The sequence below is a fragment of the Chamaea fasciata genome, unplaced genomic scaffold (genome assembly GCF_029207755.1).
Source record: "Chamaea fasciata isolate MVZ Bird 193981 ecotype frontalis unplaced genomic scaffold, bChaFas1.0.hap1 SCAF_3, whole genome shotgun sequence".
Taxonomy (NCBI): domain Eukaryota; kingdom Metazoa; phylum Chordata; class Aves; order Passeriformes; family Sylviidae; genus Chamaea; species Chamaea fasciata.
The window spans coordinates 49,647,694-49,670,715 of NW_027094088.1; the positions used below are offsets into that span (position 1 = coordinate 49,647,694).

Here is a 23,022-nt window from a genome sequence, read left to right on the forward strand (position 1 = left end):
TAAAGTATGTTTGAAAGGTCCTTGCAGTAGACAATAACATTAAGGCTAATCAGCTTAATCCAAAGAGAAAAATGACTTGGAGATTTCCCTCTGCTGGTTCACGGGTCTGAACTCTTACAGGAAATATTTATGTTTTCTTCCTGGGTGCCAGAATGACTTCTGACTTCTGTCTGACTGAGTGACTGTGTTCAGTCTGAAGAAACAAGGCACATGGTATTTTGTTTCAAGGCAGTAAAACTGGCAGACTATAACATGGTTTACTTTTCTGAAGTAGTTACTCAGTTTTAAAAACCTTTTCCCCTTTACTCATTCTCTTACAAAGCACTTAAAAGTACTAGTTAACTAAGTGAAACTAGGCCAGGGGCAGTGTGGAGAGCCTTGTGCTTAGCTTTGTAAACAAAAATATGCAGGCATTAAGATGAAGCGTAACTGAAGTGAGATGCAAGGTCACTCACTGAGACCGCAGAGAAATCATGCCCAAATACACCAGCTTGGCTCTTCCCTTCCTTGTCATCAGCCATAGACACTGAGCCAGGCAGTCAGCAGGAGCCAGCCTGAGGCTTTTGTTGGCTTATTCCTTGCAAGGAATATCCAAAACACTTTGCAGCCTTGGCATGTGGCCCTGCTCTTGTTTTCACTATGGTAAAGCGGAGGGCTGAATGAAAGTTTTGTTTGCAGCTTAAATAAATGCTTTTTCCTCAAAGGGCACATTTGGGTGAGGTTGAGTCTCTGAAAGGTAATCTTAACCCTTCCCAGCATTGCTGGTGGGGCCTGGGAGTTCCATGACTGCAGATTTACTGCTGAAGGACTACTAAACAGTAACTTCTTTTCTCACTACTACTTTTCTTCTTGCTTTCAGATTGCACTCAAGTGTGCTGACATTTGCAACCCTTGCCGGGTCTGGGATCTGAGCAAACAGTGGAGTGAACGGGTCTGTGAAGAGTTCTACCGGCAAGGTCAGCCCCTTCAACTTACAGCAGTCCTCTTTCCCCTCAGCTTTCCATGGCTTCTGTGTGGCAAGTCAGAGGTAGCACTGAAATGCCCCTTGGGAATGAGCTCTTCAGAGATGCGCTGCCACATTGGAAAAATGGGAAAGGGGTAGAAAAGCAGTGTTTCTTTGCTCCTGTACGAGCATCAGGCAGGAGGGAGGGTTTTGCTGAACTCATCTGAAAAGCCCATGGCTGGGTTCTTCTCTGAGACCCTCCAGTCACCATGAGCGTTTCTGAGCTGAAATGGTGCCGGCGCCACACTGCCCCAAAATCCTAGCAGTGTGTTTTGTCTCGCTTTTCATGCTCCCACTACAACTCCGATGGGAGCCTTACCCTCACTGTTTCCCAAATACAACACATTCTTCAGCCTGCAAATGCAGAGAAAGGGTTCAAACAGCTTCCCAGCATGCTGTTGAAAGGGCCAAAGCAGGCAAGCCAAACCTCAGCTAGAACCTACTGCAAATGTTTTCAGACCCCTGCAGAGAGCACAGTCAAGCAGGAGATTTTTTGAAACACAGTAATTACACCATTTGGCTCCATCTGCATAGGCAAGGTCATGCTGTGCTACAATACAGGGTGCAGCAGAGTTTAATCACTGCTAAATTCTTTGTTCAGAGCATCCTGAGAGTTGAAGGCAAGTGGAAGAGCACACAATGAAGTTCTTAGTTCATTTAACATTCTGCACTACAAAATTAAGCCACATCTGAGCTGGTACCTGAAACAGTTAGTCTGTAACAAGGACAAACAGGTCAGCAAGTTAATTTTCAGCCAATGTCAGTTTAAGCTGGCGAAATGTCTTTGACTTTGATGCCTTTGAAGCAACATAAGCAACTTGCCCAATGCAGGTTTAGTTAGTCACATGTGTAGTGGAGGCATAATCAGTATGCAGCTTGTTAGATGCGGTACCTCACCTTTAGTGTATTGGGGGACCATGCTGAGAAAGACAGCTCAGCTCTTAAAAATGTAAGCTTTTTCCACTGCCCTCAAGATTTGTTAGTCTAACACGTAAAATAGACCTCTCATAGGGGATACCTGAGTACATGAGACCAATAAGAAGCATCACAGGGAGAAAAGGAGCATTTTATGTGGGACAATTATACAGAAACTGTGGTCTTTCTATCACTACTGGCTGTTCAGTGTACAACACCCCCAGTATTAAATAGCATGCATTTAGATACCATTATTACTTTAAAGTGTTTTTGTAGACCTCTCTACCCCCTTATGCACAGTGATGGGGCTTGAACATATTTTTTGGCACTAAGTTTAACATTTGGAAACCATAAGGTCTTGTGTTTTGATTTTTAACTATAGATGAAATAGATAATACCACAATTAGTGCTTTGTTTAATCTTCCTTCTGGAACAGATACAAAGTTTTAACATGATTTTAATAGAACATTTCTAAGGTCATTTTAATAGAGACTCAGGTCCTGATCTTCCAATGTTCTGGTGCATCTACATTACATATTAGTAAATGAAATATACAATCCAGGCACATTTCACGGAGCATCTGAAGCCTATAGCAGCTCCTAACAAAAACCTTTCCTAGAAAAATATTTTGTTTTCAGATCTTTTAAGTCAACATAGCTAGGAACACTGGGTAAGTAATAAAACTTGATTTGTATATATGAAACTGGAAGTACTAAGAAAAATCTTTCAGGAAAATGGCTAATGTTGAAGAAACATTAATGATTAGTTTCTCTGATAAGGTTTTAAAATTGCTTGGAAGGTTTTTCCTAGCATGAAAGTTCTCAGGAGCTAATTCATGCAGCTCCTTTTATAGTAAACAAAAGAAACTAAAGAAATTGACCGTCATTTAAAGTTCTTACTGTGCAAAAGCAAATCTTATTTTTGTCAGTTAAGTTACTTATGAAAGATGCAAAGATGTAGATGTAGTTCGAGCCAGACAGGTCAACCATTTTCTACCCAGGACACCTACAGAGGGGATATCACTCAAGTTAGAAACTTTTAGTTTTGGAGGGGTCGATGAGAAGAAGACAAATTGCACAGTTGGAAACATGAGAAACTGTTATTGTGTCTCAGTTTTGCTAAATTGTTCCATTTGATTGTTCATGAAGCTAAAAATGTTTTTCTGATACTTCTAAGTACACAATTAGAACTGAAAATACTCTGCTCACATTTTAGAAGTGATTGCATGTGCAGAGGGAAGAAGGACAAGGCTTAGAAATGCACACAGTGTTTTATGTTTTATATGGGGCTATAAAACCTGAGTAGCACAGTAGCACAATAGCAAAAACTGTTAGTGGGGAGAAAAGAGCTTTTAGACAAAAACAGTGGATTTAAAGCAAAATGTTTCTTTATGGGTTGAATATAGTGTTTTGTCTAAACTAGCAGGTCTGTCTTTCTTACAGGAAAGTTTTTTCCTAACCAGCCCTCACTACATCCTAATTAGTAAATCAGATGGACAAAATATTATTGTCTGAGGGGAAGTGGCACATCTAAGCTTGCACACAGTTAACTCTCACTTCCCTTCCATACTGTAGACAGGAAAGGTCCTGTACCTCATGCAGTAATCAGGATTGTACACTGGCAGGGAAGGCTAACAATCACAAAGGATGAACTTGTTGCACTCACAGACAGAGAGTATTTGTCTTAAGAAAACCCCTACACCCAAAACTTAACTTGGAGCAATCTTTGCATGAAGTAATTGAAGGCACAGGGGAATGCAGTCTCTCCAGAAAAAAAAAGTGACTGTTGTCTTGCATGGCAGTGAGCAAATTACACCCTCTGAGATGTTTTTCTGCTGAATTCTTAAATCCAGTGTGGTTGCTGCTATGGCTTACCTTCAACTTCATACAAAACATCTCCTGCCATCACTACATACAGAAGCTTGTCCTGTGTGTCCATCTCTGCAGAAATATTTTCTACTGACTGTTTATAAGCATCTTCTCAATGTCAAACCTGGTCAATTCTGCATCAGGAGCAATCTAAGGTGGCATCTAGAGTGAGCAGATTCCTCAGCTGGGTTTTTCTTCCAACAATTTTAAACAGTCCCCAGGGCTGGTCACAGCAGGAGCTGCCTGCCGGAATCTTCAGGGCACTCCTGGATTTGGAACTGGAGACCTCCTGGTCTAATTAGTCAAATACTCTGCTATGAAGGTGGTTACGAGTTCAGCCAACTACTTTGCTGTCTCAAATCAGTCCTGTGCAGATACCTCGCTGGGGACTCTCTGGATGACCCAGGAAATAAATATGCTCAGTGCAGCACCAAAGGCATAGCTTGATACCCAGCTACTGCACAGTAATATGACAGACTTTTAATTTCATCCTTTTTTCCACATTTATAACTTGAGCTCCATAGCTCTTGACACTTGAAACATTGCTGGAATCCATGCTTTGGCCCTTATTAGTTTGTTAGTGCAGCCACAGCTGTGGGCTGCCAGGCTCCAACACTCTTCCCTTTACAAGCCACTTCCACAAGAACACACTAGCAATTTCCACTACAGTACTACTAGAGATGCGTTTCTTCTAAAATTGATACACTGCAATTTTCTGGTAGGAAGAGATTTGAACAATGAGTAAGTGACTAGAGTGTCTTAAAAATCTTTCATATGAGAAAGTCTATTTTAAAAATGTAGGTCCTCAGAACACTTACATGCTCAGATTTAATGTTCATCTAAAAGTCTCCTTTTCATAGATTTTTCTTTGTATGGATAATTGGTTTCTCTGATACCTAAAAAGTCCAGAAAATGAAGGTATTTAGACATTTACAATGGTCATCATTGGTAGAAGATTCTGACTCCTCACACAGTTGCAGATACTGTTGTGAGTGTGGCATAGGTATGGAGAAGAGATAAAAGTGGCGGAAAAAAATTTTTTTTTTCCTTTTTTTTTCCAGGTGATCTGGAACAAAAATTTGAACTGGAAATAAGCCCCCTTTGTAATCAGCAAAAGGATACAGTACCAAGCATCCAGATTGGTAAGTGTTAGTTTCATTCTCTTCATGTTTATCTCACTATGTCAGAAGCTCTAAGAGAAACTTTTTATCCACCATGTGCCCCACTCTGATCCAGTTGTTTTAACAATAAGAGCTGCTGATAACATAAGAGTTAAAAATATGTCCTAAATTAAAATGTTCAAAAAGAAACTTATCTAAGCCAAATGTTCAACAGAAAGACAAAAGGAGTCTTTGCATAGAGGAAAAAATACCCATGGGGAAAAAATTGCAGCCAGTGTTAAACACTGGTTACTTTCTTGTCTGCAATCTCCTCCTAGGGTTGCTGACTGTCACAGTTTACTGTGACACACCCAGATAAAACCATATCTTGTCATGTATGATGGTCAAAAACTGTGCATTTCAAAAGGAAGTGATGTTTGTTTGAGAGTTTGTTGTTTCTCATCAGGGCTTTTGCAACTTACCTTGCTCTGGTGCTTTCAAGGCACTTGTTGGGGCAGTGCACTTCTGGAATCAACTTGTTGCTCACCAGCTGTCCCTTGTGTGTTTCTCCAGGGTTCATGACGTACATCGTTGAGCCACTCTTTGAGAGGTGGGCCCAGTTTACAGGCAACACTCCCCTATCTGAAAACATGCTAAACCATCTCAGGAGGAACAAGGCCAAGTGGAGAAGTCTGCTCCACAAGCAACACAGCAGTAGTAGGAGCAACGACCACTCAGGCCAAGTGACTAGCAGCCAGGAACAGACTTTAAATGAAGAAGAGACTCCTTAGTGGCAGCTCTACACTTCCCCTTCTAGCACTGCTATCTCCATCTTGGTCACAGCAGCAAACAAGGTCCCGGGGAGCAGGAGCCTGTTGTCAACACCGTGCAAAGGCAAGAAACGGCAAAGCTCTAAGGGTCCTCACAAACACACCCATGGTTCTGCTGGGTTTCCTTCTGATCTTCATGTTCCTCTCCCCTCTTTCCATTCTGTGCATGCCTGATGCCATTCATCACTCCTGATCCCGAACTGCCCTGATGCAGAGTCCCAGTCAGCAGCAGGGAAGCCAGGCCAGTCCTGACTGCCATGAAGCAGGGAGGATTGCTGAGAGAACAGGGGACACAGAGAGGCACTCTTGGTGATCTTTTAATTTACCGCAAGTCATATGGTGACATATGTATATAGGTCCAGAGTGCCACACCCTTTCTAGGCTGGCAGCTGGGCTGCACATTAAACCACCAGCATCTCCAGCATCCAGAGGTCATGGACTGAGCGGGACAGTCTCGCAGAGGGCAGAGTCGGATTGTTTTAGTAGTTAAAAACCTTTTTAACTTTTGTATTCTGTGCACTAAACAACAGATCTATAAACCTTGGACTGAAGTTACTCTCCATATACACCCCTACAGTGTAACAAGGCTCGTTTTGGTAATCATTTTTATGCCACTTTGGATAAAGGACAGGCATCTTCTCATTGCAAGGAACAGTATTCCCTTGCAGCCAAATGAGAAGGTGTAGTACAGTCTAAACCTTTGAAACACGAACAGATCTATCTTTTGAGTACTGTTTCAAGTTACCTGTTTATATTCATATGTGTACATGTTCTGTAAATAGAAAGCGCTACTGATTCCCATGCCAAAATACTGGAGTACTGTGGGATGATTGCTACCTGTAAAAACATTGGCACTGTGAACAGAATACTGTTAGTTTTAATACAAGAGAAAGCATTTGTAAATATGGTATAGAGTTTATTAATATACACCATTGTTTGTGGATAAAAGCCTTAACTTCTAGCATCCTTCATCTTCTGATAGCTGCCAAAATCATACGATTACAAGATATGATTCTGAACTGCCTTTCCACTATCCAAGGTGTATCAAAGGTCATTGAGGAATGAAGTCTGGCAGGATAAGTTCTTGAAAACTTCAAACACATTCCATATGGGTCCGTGTTGTTAATCCATGGCACCTTGCACATTCGGTCTAGGCAAATGTTTCACAGAGCCTGAAGTTTTAAGTTCAGAAAAACCCCCAGGCCTCAGAGCAAAACTACATGATTTGACAGTTCAGTCTGATTACCATTTATTCATAAGTGTGAATTTTTTACTAAATAGCTTAGTGATCTACAAAGCACGGCATTAGTTCTGGAGTTCAGTTGTTTTCTTGAGAAATGTTGCAGTGTAGCTGATTTTTTTCCCCACATTCCCTCCTTAGATAGTCAGCATCAAAATGCATTTGTATTTTTCTTTTAATTAAAAGAATACTTCAACTGACTTTTTAGACTACTCTCAGTCAATGAAGGAAAAAAATGTGTTGTAGTCAGACTATTAAGAAAAATCCTCTTAGCTATCATGGTGGCTGAGGAATTTTCTGTGATCTCATGTTTGTGAAAGATACTTGGCCTTAACTATGCCATAAACAACCTCAGTTTGGAAAATCTTTATTAAACTTTACGTAAGCTTCCACCATTTCAGTGAGATTGTATTCTCAGACACTACTGCGTTGCACCAAAGGGATTGTCCCCTGCTCCTCTGCCCCCAGAAAGAATAACTGCATTCAGGTGAAGTACAGTGTTGCTGTGAACCCCCTGTACATCAAATCTGTACACTGCTTTCCAAAAGAACAAGCAGGTATGGCCAGGTAGTCACATTTGGATAGTCACGTTGGGCTGTGAAGACCTTGAAGAGGCCAACAAAGGAAGAGCTTTTTAAGCTGGTGTTTCAGAAACATGAGAAAGATGTTTACTCACGGAAAATGCAAGGGAAAATATAATACATTTTTCTCAATTACAGGGGATATTGACTTGATGAGAGAAAGTTCATGCTCATACGGTGACTAATATGTTCAGGGGAAAATAAAAAGCATGAATTTTAGTGAAGGATGATTTACTCCACTAATTCTTTGTATGTATCTTCAGAGAAAAAGAGGCTGAAACCCAGTGAAGTAAAAAAGGGCAAAACGCGGTGAGCACATGAAGCACTCCAGAAATGTTTTTCTGCCCCTCCACTGTTACATAAGGTACAACCAATAGAAAAACTTCCTTATTCCTCCCATTAATCCAAATGAGATTCATATAATAGAAGGACCACAGCAAGCAAAGAGCACTCAAGAGAGTTGTAGTAGAATTAAACTGTTTCTAACTACAGGACATAAATGTCTTCTTAACCACATGGGGGTGGTGGGGGTGGAAGCACCACCACTTTGCAGCTTTTTAGGTGTACCTTTCCTTCTGACAGATGTAGGACAATTATTAGGACATTACGTGAGCAATGTAATGCACTGCTTAGAAGCACTTAAGTCCATACAAAAGGATGTAATTTTCCATGTTTTATCTCTTTACTAAGAAATGGAAGCCCTTTTCTATCTAGTTCAAAGAATTTTTAAAAAATGCTCTGAAGTTTAGTTAAACCCAGCGTCTAGCAGCATAAAAAGCTCTTGACAGAAACATTGTCGAGCTGTTTCTGAAGAGCTTCCAGAAAACAGGCCAACAGGAAAGCTTAGGTACAAATCAAATTTTGTTAGCCACATTAAATCCTTTTCTACAAGTGGAACCTACAGGTTCCATTACAAGTTTGCTCTTACCACATTAAGACTTTCCAGCTTTAAAAAGCTCTTCTGAAAATAACCAGGCTGTGGGGGATTTTGGTGCACTGAACATACTGGCCAGATTTCAATCACCTTGTCTAATGAAACAGTGCTTGAAAGAGGTTCAGGGTGGCCCCAGCAATGCTTCTCTACTTGTGAGCCAAACCCATTACACAGGTTTGGGCCTGGGCCAGCTTGCCTCAGGTGCTCCAGACAGAAGTGCTCGGAAAGGGTAGGCTCTGGCAGCAGATGCCTGGCAGCCAGATTCCCTGGGGTCTGTAATGCAAAATGCAACCAATTTCCTGCAGAAACCATAACTGGTACCAGCCAATCCAACAGCACCAGTGCTCAGCACATGCAGTTGTGATACATTTGGTGTTCTCTGGTTTGGAGGGCATTTCTGCACTGGGTTTTCTCCCCAGTTTGCCAGCAGGCTGCTGATACACAGAATAGCAAAGCTATGCAGATAGCACAGATTTTGGTGGTGTCAGCCCTATCAGCCACTTTACAAAAGGCCCTTTTAAATTATTTTTCCTTCCCACTGAGCCAGTGCAGCTGAAAGATTTTGAAGTTTTCAAACTGCATTAAGGTTTTCATGTATAGAAAGAGGAAAAAAACCTGTTAAAAGCGGGACGTTAAAATGTTTTTATGCCCACAAATGCGATTAAAATCTAGCTGCTCTAAATGAAGATTTCATACCATCTAAGAGGCAATTCTGTATAACTAACAACAATAGATGATAATAAATGAAAATCTTAGGCTGGTTAAAATAATGCATACATATGCATTGTCATTAACTAAAGATTTTCCCTACCTTGTGTTTTTAAGTGTCAGTGGTCCAGCCACCAGTCAGATGGGAAATAAAAGGACTGTTGACAGCATCTACCTTTGGAATACAAGGAACAAAGACAGGAGTAGCTGAGATTAAGTAGAGTCTATGGAAGAAAAAGAAAAAAAAAAACCCAAACACATGATCTGCAGTTGTATCTAACCTAATCTACAACACAGGTCAACTATTTTTGTATAAACTCGGTTTTTATGAAGAAAACCAAAGCCTCCCCAGAGATTAATGAGAAAGCTGTAAATGAGATAAGGCTGTTGTTACACTGCATAGTGATCTCACCAGCTTTTGCAATCTGGGGTTTAAATTTTTGTTAAAAATTTCTATCAAATTAGACAGAGAATGCACACTTAGCCCTTCCAAATGAATTCTCCTCAGAAAGGAGAAACTCAAGTAGTCACAATTTTATTTTCAGGTACCAGCCAGGGTACCAGCCATAAGTTATTGCCATATATTTTAAGTCACTCAGCTGAGTTGTCCATAAAGTATGCCCATTCCCCTTCTGAAGTCACCATGACTCCCCTGGCCCACAAAAATCAATAATTAAATTTGAATTAAAACCCTGACCAAAAAAAAAAAAAAAAAGCCACCCCAAAACACAAAACAAAAACACAAGGCAAGCTTGATGCCATGAATATGAATTCAAATTACTTTGGTGCAAACTGTTGCTCTTTGTTTCTATAATCCATCCAATATTTTAGGTACATAAACTTTTAAGTGCAGAGCATAAGCTTGACTTGGATGTAAAATATATTCTGCTTCTCTTTGAATTCAAGATTGTATATGTCATGTTTATTGTAAAGCATTTTATATATACATAGTCACATATCTTATACAACTCTATGGGCCAAACGCCGGTCCCCCCAACTTCACTGGGACCAAGAATCAGCCCCCATATGTGCGTATATATGCCATATGCATCATTCTGAAAGGAAGCACTAGATTGTGTGAAAATGCTGTGACTGCTATGCAGTGATGCCAAGAGACTTAACTGTATCTTTTTTAACATACTGCTGTAAGTATTCATCATGTTGAAGAATGACAACTAATAAAAAAACAAAAAAAAGAGTGAAGTGTTCCACATTCTTTGGTAAAGCCAGTTGATTGAAGGATCTCCTTTGTTTGCAGAAGGCATTTTGGTTTGACAAGGCAGCAGAAATCCCACTGCATCCATTCTCTCACTGCCTCTCCTTTCTACCAACAGAATCATCACTTTCCTAGTGCGTTGTTTCTGAGAAGAACTTTTCTCTAAATTTCCCCTTAGACTTGCTGTATGAATATAAATGGAGTTCCCAGCAAGGAAGGCATTTCCATGTAATTTTCTTAAGCATATAATAGAAGGATTTTCAAACCCCAGGGAAAATGTTTACCTGGTTAAGTATTTAAAGGAAAGTTTTCCTTAAACTATTGTTTCAGTTCCAGTAATGAGTTCTCCTTAGGACCATTGGTCAGTTTTAATCTCCATTTTCTCATTTCTGTTTCAGACCATGTTCTTTATATGTGCAACATGACAGAAGCTTGTGAAGTTTAATTGAAAATATGTGGAGTATTGATGATCTATACTGATAAGTATTTCTAAGTGAGAAATACTTGTCATCATTGAGGGATATCATTGCAGGGACTCTTCCTGACTCTGACACATTTCTACAGCCAGAATCCATTTGTGCCTCAAAGTGTTCCGTAACAATACTCACATAGTTTGTGCCATGCAAATACTACAATTGAACAAAATATAGGAGCTAGAAATATACTTTATTTCAGTGCTATTTGGCCAACATTTTAAATTTAAACTTTTCTTTAAAAAATCCACCCTTCAGAATCACAGTGTTTTCCTGTGTCCCCCAGATGCAAGCAGAACTGCAAAATTGATTTTAGAATGAAGCCCCTTGGAGATCTGTCCTGTATAGGGTTGGAGTTGTAATGGTTTCTCCAGAAATAGTTCTACATAGTCAGCATTGGAAAACCACTCAGTTTTCTGTAACAGATTTAACAGAGTTATTTTCAAGTTCAGCTAAGTCAATACATCTTTCCACTCTGCACGGGCACTGTCTGGATGGATGCTGATATTTAATGGTTGCTGATGTTTAATGGTTCAAAACAAAAAAAAATGCAGACCAGCAAGTTGAAATGCATCAATGAACAGCAAAAGAAAAATTAATTATATGGCAGTATTTCTGTCCTGCCAAGTACTTAATTATGGTTTAAAGTTCAGGTGGAAAATCTTGGAAATATATCTATTCAACAAGAGAAGAAACAATGTAATATGTAAGTGACAATTAGTTATGTGACAGATACTCCTTTTAGGTAAAGGTAAGGAAGGCAGAGTCTCTCCAATGCCCAATCCTCTTTAAGATAATATGAGTGTTATTACAAAATAACCTGGTTTTACCAACAAAGCAGGTTTGTGGTGTCCCCAGTTCTACACCTCTCAATCATCCAGTGATGTGTACATTAGAGTCTCAAACAGCTGTTTAGGGACGGACAGACATCATGAATCACAGGTCAGAGAAGAGTTTAAAATGGCTCCACCAGTAAAACCAGTAGACCATCTCACTGTAGTCTGGGCTAGTCTGGCTCTTAGGCAGAGCTGAACACCATGCAACACCTTAATCCATGACAATTGGATTTTGCTACCAGCAGCACACCACTTCCTAAAAGCTACCTTGGGTGTCTATGCAGGGCCACGCAGACCGAAACACACAAGGAAGTATTGCAACAGCAGATAAATTTCATGTCAGATTTTATAGAAACACAATTTAGAGAAGAGATTTGAATCCTGTACCCTACAGAGCTCTAAATATATTGTACTATTAGATTAGGACAGGGATCTAAGGAGTCTGAGTGTCCTAAGAAGTCATAACTAAAATGGAGTATTAGAATTCATACAAACAGAGGAGTTGTCCTATTATTTCCAGCACTCCTACCACCTAGAGATAAATTCAATTTGTATACCAATCATCCCTCTCTAGAAAGTGCAAGTACAAGAGTGGGAAGTGCAAAGGGTGGTAAAAAGCAATTTGAATCACGAAAAGCCTCCAGGAGGGAGAGAGGAAAAAATGCTGTAGCTTCATTAGTACCATCTATTAAAAAATCTCAGAACATTGGGGCAGACTTGAGAGCTGCTGCTTTCCCCAAATCAAAACATAGGTAGAACAAAGTTCAGCAATAGATATGGAAGTTGCTGCCATAAGGGTAATCTTTAGCCACACAGAAAAGCTTAAAAGATTGAACATTTACATGAAACAAAAAGGGAATTCCTGGTTACAAATAAATACTACTAAAATCATAATCCTGAAGAAAATACACTTTAATACTTAAATCCACCATTAGTTTAAAATGATTCTTTCCTGACCTACGCATGCTGCTCAGCAGCTGTTACATTCCAAATCCAGATTTTCCATTCATATGTGTAGAGGATTCCTATGAGCTTAGCTCATACATAACCACACTTATGAAAGACATACAGCCACCAGAAAGAAAAATCTGGTGCTACACCTACACATGTATTTGATGCCCAGCCTCATTTCTATAACCAGACCTACAAACACCTGCAGACAGTCTCAGAGGCTAGTCCACATTAGGCAACCAAAATGCAAAGAAAATAGGAAGTACTGGAACAATGGTAGATTCGAGGGCAGATTGAGAAAATACTGTCCCAAAGATCACTTGTTTGTATCTGCCATGCTTTGTGTTGGATAAATATATTTCAAATCAGCTTCTAGAAGGAAGAGAAAAAATAGATACATTGGTATCCTCAGCTGAGAGACCAAAACATAAGTGGAATTACTTGGTAAAAAAAAATGTACTGTTTTGCTGGGATGAGGTTCCATGTAGATGACAAGTACCTTGGGGCATCACCGCTGCCCTCTGTGGTACCTTTGCACAGCAGATTTATTTCCCTCAATGCATTAGGAAAGTCACTGCCACCAGTTCCACCATTTCTGCAAGGACCATTAAGGAGTGGCCACTTGCACTTTGGTGCTTTGAAGTCCCTTTTACCAGTGCTACAGCTGAACTAATATGCACACAGATGGGCATGGTAACTGCCCCAGCTCCCACATGAAAAGGAAATCTTCCTCTTCAATGCCACTGCCTGAAGACTGACTACAAAAAAGCAGATATCAAACAAATCAAGAAACATAAATAAGATTTGGGATGGGTACATCAGCCACTCAAAACGGCTAAGTGACATTGGCACATTGGCTTTAGGTGCGTAAAGGTGTGTACTAAAGTTTAAACAGAGTAAATACACTTGCTTCATTTAACTTCAATATAGCTACAAAAATAATACAGAAATTACGTTACCTGAAGGGATTAGTGAATTAAAGTGAAGAAACTCGGATAAGAAGCTGTGTAGTTGATTTACTTTTGCACTTGTTCCTCACAAATTCTCTGTGCTTGATCTCTCAGGAGTTCTGTCTTGAGACAACTAAAACTGGTTATCAAGTCTCATTTTTACCTTCTTAGAGGTTTTGCCCTCATCCCCTCCCCTCCATACCTAATTATGGTCAGCTTCTTGAAAACACCAACTAATCACAAGCAACACAAAAAATAATTTGATTTGGAAATGATGGTATTAATTATTCCAATCATATGTTATATTCCCTTAAAGAGCAATGTGAGTTCCCCCTCCCTCTCAGGAGAGGCAGGAAATTCTTTTTTCTCTAAGATACTCTGGATTTAGCTGGAAGATAGAAAGATCAGAAACTGCAGGATATCTCATGCAAGAAAGCCACAGCAAGAAGCTCACAGCTCACTCAGAGAATGAAGCAAGTAAATAAAATTCTTGTGAGGCTTTGCTGTTGGCCAGACATGAGAGGGGCCTAAGAGACTTTGCTGCAACTCAGAAAGGTATTAAGCGGAAACAAAGACTTGCGTGCAAGGTCACACCCCCTTTTTTATTTTCTGTCTTCTTTGATAATTCCTGTGTTCTCCCTAGATAAAACTGTGGAAGTTTTATTGTAATAAAGCCTGGCTTTTTGATTTCAAGAGAAACAGTTTCCTGAGGCTCAGATCTGCTTCAATTCCCATCCCACTCTTTATTAAGCATATTTTACAATAGTATGAAATATAATCTTTTTTTTTTTTTAAAGAGTATTTAATTTTTTCAGTTTTCCAGTTTTAAGGAAGAACAGTCAATAATATTACTATTAATGTTTGCTTAGGATGAAGCATAAGAAAGGTGCCTGGACTTCAGCTGCCTTTTGCCAAATCCTCCACCTGCCCAAGACCTAAACATGTTGCAATATAATCCTGTGTGACCAACAGTCTCCATTTTCTTCTGACCAGTTCCACTGCTTAGGCCTTTATGTTGACAGGTTTTGAAATACAAACCACCAACAAAATTATCTGGCATTCTGACTATGGCAACTCAACAGTCACGCTGTATGAGAAATGCTAAATAGAGGTGTAGTTTATTTATTTGCACCGTGGTTACACTTGGAGCGCTCTAGTTATGGATCTAGTTATGCACAAGGGACACCAATGCAGCTCCCATGACAAGTTGCTATAATAGAAATAATTTAATAACAAATTCATGTTAGAGATCAAGAAGCAAATCATCACAGGTCCTGAAGAGAGCTAGATGTGAAAGGACAGCTTTTACTTTAATGATAAAGGAGCACAACTTCTGTGGTTTCATGGAAAAAGTGAATTGATATTCTTCAAGTACCTTAAAAAAATCTGTACCTGTTGCTAGGGGTTTGGGTTCCTGGTTTTTTGGGGTTTTTTTCTGTTGATTTTATTCCCTCCCCAATCCAACTGTAGTTCTTTCTTTCCTGATACTTCAGTGTCATTAATTTAAAGGGAGAACTTACATCATCACTCTTGAGTTACTTGACAGCTTGAAGTTTTGCCTGTGGGTGTTACATTGCTCTCAGGGACATCTTACATAATAATGCAGATGTAATTTTTCAGCTGGCATGTCACATCTACAAGCTTAAATTTTATTGAGATTCATGATGGAATGAAGTCTTCTTAAATATCTGAATATCAGCAAAGAGTTTGTACCTTCAAGATTAGCACAAGTTACTCCGTTAAACTAAAAGTACTTTTGAGATGTAAAAAAAATATAGTAAGAGTTGTTCTCTGAGACAACCTATGATAAATGCACTAGAAAATATATTAGGAAGGAAGGCAGCATTGTCAAAAAGGGACAATTGTTTCACTCTATAGTTGGGTCAGTGTCAAACTAGCATTGGGTTCTACGACAAAGAAATAAAGAAGAGTCACCACTTCCCACTGTGGATGTCATGCTATTATTGAAATGCACTGTCATTTAAATTATTTTAGTATCACTTCCCACAACTGGCTAATACTACGTTTCTGTCTGTCTGTCACAGAAAGTCTTTTAGCATTTTTTTTTAATCTTCATGCATGCACAGACAAATCAAGTCACTGCAAACAGATTTTCCGTTTCTGAAATAATACAGTTTGAATGAAACAGCTTTATAGTTTTTCAACTGACAGTACTAGGATGTACTTTCCTTCTGAAGGCCTACCCTGCTATGGCATTATGATTGTGGCTTTTTGCCACAATGATTCACATCTTCATTGTTTCTATGTAATTTCTGGTTTTAACTATCCACAAATTTTATCACTTATTTCATTACTAAAAATATGAAACTACATTAGCCCAGTACCATTCTCTATAATCTTTAGTAGAAATACTTCCTTTCAGTGACAACTATTATTTGCCAGCTGATCAGTTCTACATCCATTTAATATCTACTTTGTGGGTAATAAAATTGTTGTATTTTAATTTATGCTGTTCTACTAGGGATATTTTTAAAGATTATTTAAACCATCTATTTTGCAATAAAATCACAAAAAATCAGTCTTGTTATCTAAGTATTTACAATTATGCAAAAGGATACCATCATGCAGATTTTTTACCTAGAATTGATACATGCCAATTGACCTATAGTCATGTGTCTTACCCCGCTTTTCTTTAAAAGAAAACTTAGATGACACAATTTTCTGAATTTCTGTATTACTGCAAAGTTCATTCAAAGTAAATATAAAGGGCCAGATATGTCTGTCAGCCAGCTTCCTTAGAATTTGCAGGTTTAAATTGCTTAGCCATCTGCAGTTCAAAGTTTTTTGTTCTAGTAAGCAGAGTTTAACTTATTCCTCCATCAGATAACTACTTCAGTGGTAATTAGTGATCCTGGGTTTTTTCTAAGTAAATACATTCCACTTTTCCTAAAATCTATGCAATCCGTAAGTGAGTAGAATTCAATATTTTACTCCTATTGAAACAATGTAACAGCAACAACTTCCAAATAAAAGTGCCAAGGCCCACTACCAGGTGTGACGTTCATCACCCTCAACCTGTATTGGGTCAGCTATACACCACTATCATGCTCAAGTCAAGATCTGGCCAAGTACCATTTTCTTCAAAGCTACTAAGTCTTGCCTATGAACCTGTGTGCTGAAGATGACAAAGGACTGAGTCCTGTGGCCAAGATCCCCAACACCTTTTATTATGCTAGAGAAGAGGAAAAAGGGGGTACATGGAAGAAAAACCCTGTAAGTTGGTACAGATGTGTAGAAATAGCACAAGTGTCTCTGGGTTCCCCGGGCGACTACCAGCGTGGAGCACTGTTACCATGCTCCTCTCCTAGCAACAGCTCCGAGAGCTCACAAGGCACCAAGCACCATCTCACGAATCCTGTTTATTTTGCTCGCTGTATGTCAATGTATCTTCAATATATTCTTTTATTTGTGAACTCAAAAACCTAATTTAACATCAAAAACTAGTTCAGTGACGAGCTAGGTTATACAGCAGATTATCTGGTGTAAGTCTTACTAGCAGCTGCGTTGTTCTAATATACTAAATACAAAATATACTCTTCAAATGTGCAAGAAAAGGCTGTGCCACTACTGAGAAATAATAAATGGGCAGGGGATTTGCTAGAATTCTTGAAAAAATAGAGACTCCTGAGAAATGTAACTAGTAAAGCCTTAATATAATTCTTGTACATGCAGACAGTGCACATGAGAGGAACAGAAGAAGTAAACACAAATGCATGAAAAATACTGGAGTGGTCAAAGGAGCAGATAGGAACAGGGGGTGTTGATAAAGCCCACATTTCACCTGAGGCAAACCAAAGCACATCTTTTGCTACCTATTTTTACTATCACAAAATACTGAGCTAGAGATTATTTTCCCACTGTACATGCTGGTAAGGAACTCCCCACTTAATAGATTAAAACCAAGAACACTGAGCTTGACCTCTCTCTTCAGAAACACTTCTTACAAGCAAAGAAAGAGTTTAAAAACAGCCTGGCTTATCTACTGCTCCAGTAGATGACAGTCAGACATGGAATACAAGTCAAGCAAAAACACCTGCTAGAAAACGGATAATGGAAAAAGATGAGTAAAATACCAGACAGACAAAATTGCGTAAGAAACAACAGAATACACATTAAAAAAGCCCAATATTCCAAAGGACAGAAACCCCTCACTTCAGCAGTAGAACACACAACCTCTGCTATTTCAGTTATTCCTACAGTGCTCATTATAGAAAAAACAGGACAAATGCTTATGGGCTGTAAACTGTACGGTAACAATGCATCAAACAGCCATAAGGCAAAAAATAACACAGGGAAAAAAACTAAAACTAAGCTTACTTTAAATTTCTTCCTACTGCTCCTTTATGCCAGCAGCTGTTGCTCAGTGGCAACTGCCTCCCAGCAAACACAGCTGCTGTGTTACGGCACGAGAACTATAAACTGAAACAGAGAATTGGGAACAATCAATCCAGTTCAACTTTCCTCACTAAGTAAAATGCCGACTACCAAAGAGAAAGCACAGATGGCAAGAATGAAGTTGACACTTCAAAGACTGACAGTAATGAAGGTTAAAATTTGCCCAGCTCTGCAAACATCCCCTTACCCAGCTTTATGGATGCACCTAAACTCATTCAAGTCTGTGTACATGAGGAGCAAAGAATGCATATGTTTACAGAAGAGCAGTATAGTGTTTCATCTGAAAGAAAAAAACGTGAATTTCTATGCCCCATAGTCACTTTGACTTTTAATTGGTAAAAAGCAGCACATTTTCACTTGTATAAGCTAGAAGTTATGTATACAAATCCATGCAATTCTGTGGCAGTGTTCATGACATGTGTACTGGACCACAGAGAGAAATCTTCAATGGTCATTTTACATGGGATAAAGAGGATATTTTTGCAGGAAAAAATCACTGCCAGATCAAGCTCTTCTCTAACTCAGCACAGAAAGTCTTCAGCCTGTTCTCCCAGGAAATAAAGTAGCAGTTTTACTTTGTCAAAAGAATAAATGAGCCAGGTGTTGACTTTTTACTAATCCAAGTGCACATAAATACAGTTCTTCATAATGCCAGTAAGACAGAATCATCTACCCCTACCATCTAGTGAATACCACTATAATAATAAAAAGGGATTAAATTTTTTTGTGAGACTTCATGCTGACAAAGCAGAATTCCTTTTTAGTTTAAAATTTGCAACATAGACCTAGTGTGATGCTGCTCTCTTGTGGTTAAACCCATGCAGTTCATCTGCAAAACGTAACAACTATTTGTATCAATTATTTTATAGATTTTCAAATGTATTTTTATCTAAGATATTTTTAGGTGATCAGTAGTTTGAAGCAATCAGTTCCAGCTCCATCTCTGCAGACTGTACTGCCATGTCTCTGTTACCTTAAGAGAGAATTTAGACTTGCTCTTGCTTCTGTGTCCCATTGAAATCAAATGCCTAAAATAAGCCTTTAACAAAAGGTAAGAACACATCCATCCCAATAACAATGCAAGTCTGAACACTCTTCATAACATACATGAATAATTTGCTTTTAGGGCATACTTTTGCTTTCCAGGCTGGATGAAAATGTAGGCAGAAATTAAAATGTAAAGAGGTCTAAGAAACACAGCTGGAACAAAAGCACCATGCTGTTATTCTTTCAATGTACAAAAAAAAAATTATTCAAATTCCCACTGCAGAAGGAGAGGTCCTGCTGACAGGATTATTGAGGAAAATAATGAATATCAAAAGAAGGGCCTTTTGATTATTATAATCAAAATTTGTAAATAATCCAGCCAAATAATACTGAAACGTGCCAAATTTCTCTGAAGTAGAAGGACAGCTGTCATCTTCAGCTTTTATCCACAATAGTTTTAGATATTGCCAAAATTAGCACCACAATTCAAGACTGAGTTCCTGAACAAAGTGTTTCAAGGCATAACTATGGTGGATGATGTACATTGTTCTAAACCACTGAAACATCTACAAACAGCAAGCCTGTCAAAGATCCTTCCAGATTGTGCCTTTCACATTTGGCTAACTTGCAAGAAACAAAAGCAGAATCATTTACAAGCATTGATTTATGTTGTGTTTCTTTTTACATAACTTGAATTACTCTAACACATCCACTATTTATGACTTTATAAGATTCTTCCTTTTTTACAAAAACTCTTCTTTGCAACTATAAAATACCTGTTCTTGTTGCTATACTGTTAATATAGTGACTCCAGCTTCATACTTCAAAGTATTTTGAGAAATAATGACAAATTTCCCTCTTTATATATTGGTAATCTACAACACGTATCCTATTCCTGCTAGTTAAGCTACATGCTTTTTTTTCAGACCTTTGAAATTAAGTTGCCCTTCTCTGGACATCACAAACATCTCCATGTCTTTTTTTCAGTGAGGGGCTGAAAACTGGACAGAGAACTCCAAGTGTGGCCTCACCAGTGCCGAGTACAGAGGGACAATCCCTGCCCTGATCCTGCTGGCCACACTATTCCTAATACAGGCCAGGATGCCGCTGGCTGCCTTGGTCACTTGGGCATACAGTGGCTCATGTTCAGTCAGCTGCCTACCAGTACCCCCAGGTCTTTTTTTGCCAGCTGGCTTTCTAGCTGCTCTGCTCCCAGCCTGTAGCAATGCATGGGGTTGCTCTGACCCAAGGGCAGGACCTGGCACTTGGCGTTGCTGAACTTCACAGTTGTCCTTGTACCACTGATCCAGCCTGTCCAGATGCCTCTGCAGAGCCTTCCTACCCTCCAGCAGATCAACGCTCCCACACAGCTTGGTGTCATCTGTGAACTTAACGAGAGTACACTCAATCCCCACATCGAGACAAAGGCAGAACTGATACCTGGGAAATCCCACTAGTGACCAGCTGCCCGACGGATGTAGCTCCATTCACCAACACTCTCTGGGCCAAGCCATCCAGCCAGGTTTTCACAGAGCATCTGTACAAGCCATGAGCGGCCAGTTTCTCCAGGCGAATGCCATGGGAAACTGTCAAAGGCTTTACTATAGCCCTCCATTAGACAGGATTGATGGCAAATGATAAATGATCATCAATCTCATCTGCAAAGGGGGAGCACTTCCACCAGCTCCCTCAGTACCCTTGAGTGGATCACATCTGGTCCCATAAACTTGTGCATGTTCAAGTGTGGCTGTAAGTCACTGGTCATTTCCCCTTGAATTATGGGGGCTTCATTCCCCTCCCTGCCCATCTTCCAGCTCAGGGGCTGGGTACCTGGGGAACAAGTGGTCCAGCTATTAGGATGACACAAAGAAGGCATTAAGTACCTCATTCTCTTCCTTGTCCTTTGTCACTATATTTTTCCCCACACCCAGAAAAGGATGGAGTTTCTTCTTGGCCCTCTGGTCATTACTAATGTAGAGAAACATTTTGTTACTGCAGTAGTCGGACTAAGTTTTAGTTAGGCTTTGACTCTTGTAATTTTCTTCTAGTTACCTCACAAAAGTCTTGTAGTCCTCCTGAGTTGCCTGCCCCTTCTTCCAAAGGTCATGGACCAAAGCTCCCTGTCAAGCCAGATGGGTCTTCCCCACCAGCTGGTCTTTCAGTCCATGGAAATCACCTCCTCCTGTACCAGTAGCATTTTTTTTTCTTGAAGAATGTCCATCTTTCCTGGACTCCTTTGCTTTCCGGGACTGCCTTCCAGGAGATTCACTCAGTCAGTGTCCTAGACAGGCCAAAGTCTGTCCTGCAGAAGTCCAGAACTGCAGTTCTATTTACTCCCGTCCTTACTTCTCTGAGAGCTGAAAACACTAGTGCTCTATGATTACTGTGCCCAAGATGTCTCCAACCATCACATCACCCACCAGTCCTTCTTTGTTTGCAAAAAACAGGCACAGCAGACCACCTTCCCCACTGTAAACTATTTAATTTCACACAGACATGAAACAATGCCCTAAAATATCATACACAATCAATTATTGGATTAGTCAGATAAACCTGGAAGGTAAATCAGGTGTAGCTGAAGTCAGTGTCACTATGAGAAATGTACTGATAAATCACAGAGGGATCTAAGAACCTGGTAATCAGAATGATAAATATCTCCCAGGTACCTACAATCACTGGCAAACACATTTCAGATAAAGTGAAAGTGAAAATTGACTGCAGACCCAGCTTAACACTGGGACATCAGTTATTTCAATAGTCTTGCCTGTAGAACTTCCTTTCCCCAAGGCATCTGATCAGTAGCTCATTGCTAACTCGTTTAACAGGTTCCCTTCGTCAGTTTGGCTTTTGCAAGAACTCTATATGTAACTTCACTACTTAGGTGGACTAAAGAACAATGTAATTAATTCCTAACAAGGAGAATCAACTGAGGGCAGTGAATACTGTTGCATACTCTCTACTCTGCCTTTATCCAAAAACTCTGCACCTACATATACAGAAATTATATAGGTTATTTAAATATATATTAATGTATACATTAATATATATGGAATTATATATTAATTGTTCCTCACAAGTAGTGAGTATCTGGACAGGTCTGGTATATTATAAGAATATGTCAGCAGTGATATTCCAACAGTAATTGCCAGGTTATTGTATTTGTTGAACTCCTTGGAATGGGAATCTCACTGATAGAGACTATCGTTTAGGATCTCCTAGAAGAAAATCTGTAAATATATTTTTAAAGAACTGCATACTTTTCCTTCTAGCCCTTTTACTCAAAACATTTGAAACATTTGCTCCTTTCAATTTATCAGCTGGAAAATTGGATATAATATACATACTTTTTAAGGCTTTCTAGTAGAAAAACAGAAACTTTCATTCCAATGACCACCTCAGCACATCCTGAAGGAAGACATCCTGCCCAAAAATTCACTGGGAGTGGTAGGAGAGTAAGTTTTTCAGAATTCTTCAGTGATAAGAAGGCACAATCTTTCACATGATCATGCCAGCAGACCAATAGAGCACTCATGTTCCTGAGTCTCTTCCTCCTCTCCCAGATCAGTAGCACAACTCTTGAGTTGCATTGTGACTGAGCAATTCAGACAGGAACCTTATGTAAACAAGGGCATTTGTAGGTAAAACATGGAATGGATTCTAGGTGGCCATAGGAAGCTTCGGAAAACCTAAAGCTGCTTCCCAGTTGTTGATACAGAAGTTTAAGTCAAAGAAAATAAGATGACAAAGCCATGTTTCCATCAGTTCTGAAAAGGGAGAAAAATCTCTGCAATAAGCGATAAAATTTTCATTACTAACTTTTGCTAAGCTTTCCAGCTTCTTGGGATTAAAAACTGTCAGATGCTACCAGATGCCACCCACAGACTTCTTTACATCTGGAACTATATAAAATAAAGAATCTGTTCCCGTAACATGTGTAGGTGGGGAAAAAAAAAAAAAATCACATGGCCCATTACTTATTCTTTTCCCTAAGGAAGCAGATCAGCTATAAACTGT

The 23,022-nt window shown here is 39.4% G+C and overlaps 1 protein-coding gene across 5 annotated transcripts in view; it reads left to right on the forward strand.

The window, feature by feature from the left end:
* PDE7B (phosphodiesterase 7B) overlaps positions 1–9,906 on the forward strand; it is a 169,605-nt gene extending 159,699 nt beyond the window's left edge. For all 5 annotated transcript variants that reach the window (XM_066178916.1, XM_066178917.1, XM_066178914.1 and 2 more), the window contains 3 exons: positions 860–956; positions 4,848–4,928; positions 5,460–9,906. In XM_066178916.1, the coding sequence (XP_066035013.1) occupies positions 860–956; positions 4,848–4,928; positions 5,460–5,677 (396 nt within the window). In that variant the 3' untranslated portion in view covers positions 5,678–9,906. The remainder of the gene's footprint in view (positions 1–859; positions 957–4,847; positions 4,929–5,459) is intronic.
* The last annotated feature ends 13,116 nt before the right edge of the window (positions 9,907–23,022 follow it).